Source organism: Hippocampus comes, unplaced genomic scaffold (genome assembly GCF_001891065.2).
Source record: "Hippocampus comes isolate QL1 unplaced genomic scaffold, H_comes_QL1_v1.1 scaffold226, whole genome shotgun sequence".
NCBI lineage: Eukaryota > Metazoa > Chordata > Actinopteri > Syngnathiformes > Syngnathidae > Hippocampus > Hippocampus comes.
The window spans coordinates 505,156-509,023 of record NW_017805477.1 but is presented as its reverse complement, the minus strand read 5'-3'; the positions used below and the strand labels follow the sequence as shown (position 1 = coordinate 509,023).

The window sequence follows — 3,868 nt, the reverse complement described above, 5'->3', positions numbered from 1 at the left end:
TGGCGAGACTGGTGGATTACAGTTCCATCAACAGCAAGACAGATCGACAAAATCGTGCAAAAAACAGACATGAAAGAGGTGCCTGATTGAGGTGGAGGAACTTTGTTGAGTTCCTGTTTCATTTCTTTGATGTGGTTATTTCATGTCATGAAGCGTCCCAAAGTGGCAGGCCTGCCCCGGACAATGACCGAAAAGCCCGCACGCCCGCACACACAATCCTTTTCATGTGCATGTGGTAACGTTAAACCAAGAAGGAAATGACAACCAGACGAACATCGTGTGTCACACGACGGTGTTATTCAGCGAAAGCAGCGGTACAAACGGCGGACTCGTGGCATCGGAGTTGACGTGGCCAAGCAAGACGATAAGCGGCCGTGGCCGATCATTCAAGCAACGTTCATCATCAACGGTGAGTTGACTTGAAGACGTCAAATGTTCCAAACACGGGTGAGCCGGTGATTACATTCTGGAAACCAAAGTCCCGTTTGCACTCACATCTTGAACGCTTGAGCTGTGCTTGAAACGCACCCGGCTCAATCCGGTGAAACGTGGCTTCCCTGAGAAAAACGATGCATCGGCGCCCCGCAGAATTTGGGGGGGGTTTCTCCTTTTTCTTCTCCTCGCGTTTGAAAGTGACGTAATGCAAACTTTTTCCTTGGGCTTATTCCGCACAGTCATTTGGGATGCTCAGTTACAGGACAATTTTCTTTCCTATTTTGAATTCTCTCACCTTAGCTTTCCTAAGCGCACGCACGCTCGCACGGCGCAGACAGGCACACAATGACTTAAACATCAGACAGCAACTTATCCAGGTCCTTCTTCTTCTCACTGTAGCGAGTGCTGATTTGTCCGACAGCCTTGGCGTGCTCTTCGCCCACCTCTTCCTTCAGTCGCTGCTGCTCCTTCAGGAAGTCTGCCCACTCGTCTTTCAGACGCTCCATATTTTCCTGCAGCTGGCCGCCCTGAAAGGACATCAACACGGGCACGAGTGTAAAAACAGAAATGGTCCAACGACATCAAAATAAACATCACCGATGAGAGGAATGTTCAGATGCAGTTGTGGTCGGTTGTATGATGTTGGCTGAAGTGCAAGTGGATTTAACATTGAAAAAAATAAAAATAAAAAATGGAGGTTGATCCCGAATTTGATATTTGGCAGAATGTTTTTGTTTACCATTGACAATTTAATGACGAAACTTCAAATGATTGAGTTACCGGCGCGATAAACTTTGCACGCCGCGTTGTTCTGTTGGACAACCTGAAGCCAAAACGTGTCCGGATGACCCAAGTTGTGCAACCTTCTCTGGTTCACAACTGCGTCAGGCGGTGAGCAGAGCCTTTCCTACGTCACAGTAAATGTCAGTTCACGGCGATTCCGTTAATGGCATGTCAAACAAACAAAGGAGAAAAAAAGGGCAAAGAAAAAGCAAAGCACTCGCAGGGGCTCATTCCGTTCGTGCTCAGGGAGCCGACTTGTCACAAAATTTCGGTGCCATGACGCAGGATGACGTTTGGACTCAATTTTGTTTGACAAAAAGTCATCGCATTGCAACTGCCATTTGGGGTGAAATATGAATTGGACCATGTTTCATTTAATGGCATAGCGTTTGACATCAAGTATTGGCGGATTTGCCTTGACCGCTGACTGCAAATTCGTCATGGTGTGCTTTCCTGCCAAAATCAGCACTCTGGGTGGAGCAACCCGAAAATATGGGCACCCCTCTCCAATCTGGCTTGAAGCACCTTTCCATTCACACACTCTTAGAGGCGAGTAAATCAAGCTCCTCGGGAAGGTCATACCCACGTTTAAAGTTTTTTCTCCTTTTTCCCCCCCTGCAGTCTTATGCAGTGTGCAGCGTGTACAGCACCGTGGTCGTTATTTAAACATATGGTGGAGAACGTTGGAGCTTGTGGACATTTTTTTTGAGGGAGGTGGGGGTGGTGACATGGTCACCATAAACTGCGAGAAGCGATTCCGCTTCAATCGCGTCACTGGCCGGCATTAAAAGAGCAGGTCTTGGGAGATTTTTAGATGGGCTCGTTGTAAACAACGAAAACAGTGCGCCCGCTAATCACCATACTTTTGATTGCTTGATTGTTCGTTTTTTTAAATGTATTTGTTCCTATGCCAGGCTTTCCAAATCTCTTGGTGAAACCACTCTGTGGTACCAAAAAGTTGGACTTCAGCATTAAAGTCGGCAGCCCCCTTTCTTTTTTCCGCTTTAATTTCGTATGCATCTTTTAGTGGCTTCGTTTTAGACGAAAAGTGTCGGAACTCATCAAAAAAAAACAAAAAAGTTTGTGCTGGAATGGGAGAATATGGGACGAAGGGGGAATTTCTGTCTGTGGACATCCAGTTGCCATATTCATTTACCTGCTGTGTTTCTAGCTCCCTCTGCTGGACTCTTTCTGCCATGTGATTAGCAGCCTTCACTGTGACAGAGAAGCAAAAGTGGGTGATCGGATTTGACCTGAGAGTTGCAATTCAGATTGAATGCAACTGAAACTGCTTTCTTCAGACTAGATGTTGTTTTAATATGCGTGTCACCACGGGAATTTGGGGAGCGAATACTTACATCGAGCAATGACATTGGAGAGCTGCCGCTTGACACCCTCCAAATCTGAAGGAAGCACTTCCTCATTTGCTTCTTGCACCACTTTACTCAGGCTCTCCAGTAGTCGGCTCTCTCTGTGAGCCCTTTTCTCCTGGGAAAGAGGAAATGTGTTGAAAATCTCTCTCACACACGCACATACACACAGACGGACGGACGTTTGTGCAATAGCGTACAAAGCAAGTGCTTCGTGAAAGGTTAAGGCCATTCAAATATATGGCGTGCTCACCTACAGGTAAATGTGTTAAGGCACTTGCCATTATATGTCAAACCAAATCAAGCATATCATTGTGTGTATGTTTTATCTTTTATACCTCGAATTCTCTCACAAAGTAACGGATCTCCGCATTGATAATAGGCCTGTGGTCGAGGAGCCGAGACTGGATATCACCAACATCTTGCAGGAGCAACAAAGAAAACACGCATACATTACGAATCAAGATTCGACGCGGGTAATCATAGCTGGGAGGTCCAGTTGCACTTACCTTTAATAATTTTGTCCATTTTTACTCCTAAAGTCTCATTTTAATTCCTGTTTGAGGTAGCGACCTGGACTTGCTAGCTTGAAATTGCCTCGGACACAGACCAAATTAATGCTTAGCTCCAAGCTACGAGCAAACGGGAGGTTAATTGCAAAACAAACCTCATCTGTGGCTATGCGTATGCCTTATTGCGTAGCATATAACAAATTAAGCATCGTATATTTAATCTTGGATGGTTCCTGGCTAATAGCAGTCACGTGAATCGAAATCAGCAGACTTCAGGGAGCCAAACACAGACTACCGTTTCCGGGTTCAGCGTAGTGGATTGTACCAAATCACTGGGTTAGGGGTGCGCCATTTAGTTGGACTTCGTTTATTGTCGTTTTACGAACTGATGGTGATATGTTTCGGAGTAACTATTAGTTACAGAAAGTCTGAGTAAAGCTACGATACTTTGGAAAAGACGCATTTACTCATTTCTAACTGTTATTGTCGTCAGGGGGAAAAGTGAAGGCGGGCTTTCTGTGGCCCAGCAGATGTCAGTCTCGCTCTGTGGAGAATCTCTTCGAAAACACGACCCAACACGCCCCGCCCCTTTTGACTGAACCCTGACGTTTTAATATATGCCGAGACGTGTACTCTTCCTTGATATCGTATTGAAAACAATCCAGTGTTTTTCAACAATAATTCTGTACACTGGTGAACTACAGAAAAAGTCCAAATCTTTTGCACATCCGAGGCCAAGGTGACCATAATATGGTCCGAAACATTCCT

At 45.6% G+C, this 3,868-nt stretch overlaps 1 protein-coding gene across 1 annotated transcript; it reads right to left on the bottom strand.

Annotated features, from left to right (window-relative positions):
• Positions 1 to 275: 275 nt before the first annotated feature.
• bloc1s5 (biogenesis of lysosomal organelles complex-1, subunit 5, muted) lies at positions 276 to 3,403 on the bottom strand. Its single transcript, XM_019875561.1, has 5 exons — positions 3,098 to 3,403; positions 2,927 to 3,009; positions 2,577 to 2,706; positions 2,375 to 2,433; positions 276 to 962 (listed from the first exon to the last, which is right to left on the bottom strand). Exons 1-5 carry the CDS (start codon positions 3,114 to 3,116, stop codon positions 786 to 788), a joined length of 468 nt encoding a protein of 155 aa, XP_019731120.1. The 5' UTR covers positions 3,117 to 3,403; the 3' UTR covers positions 276 to 785.
• Positions 3,404 to 3,868: the final 465 nt, after the last annotated feature.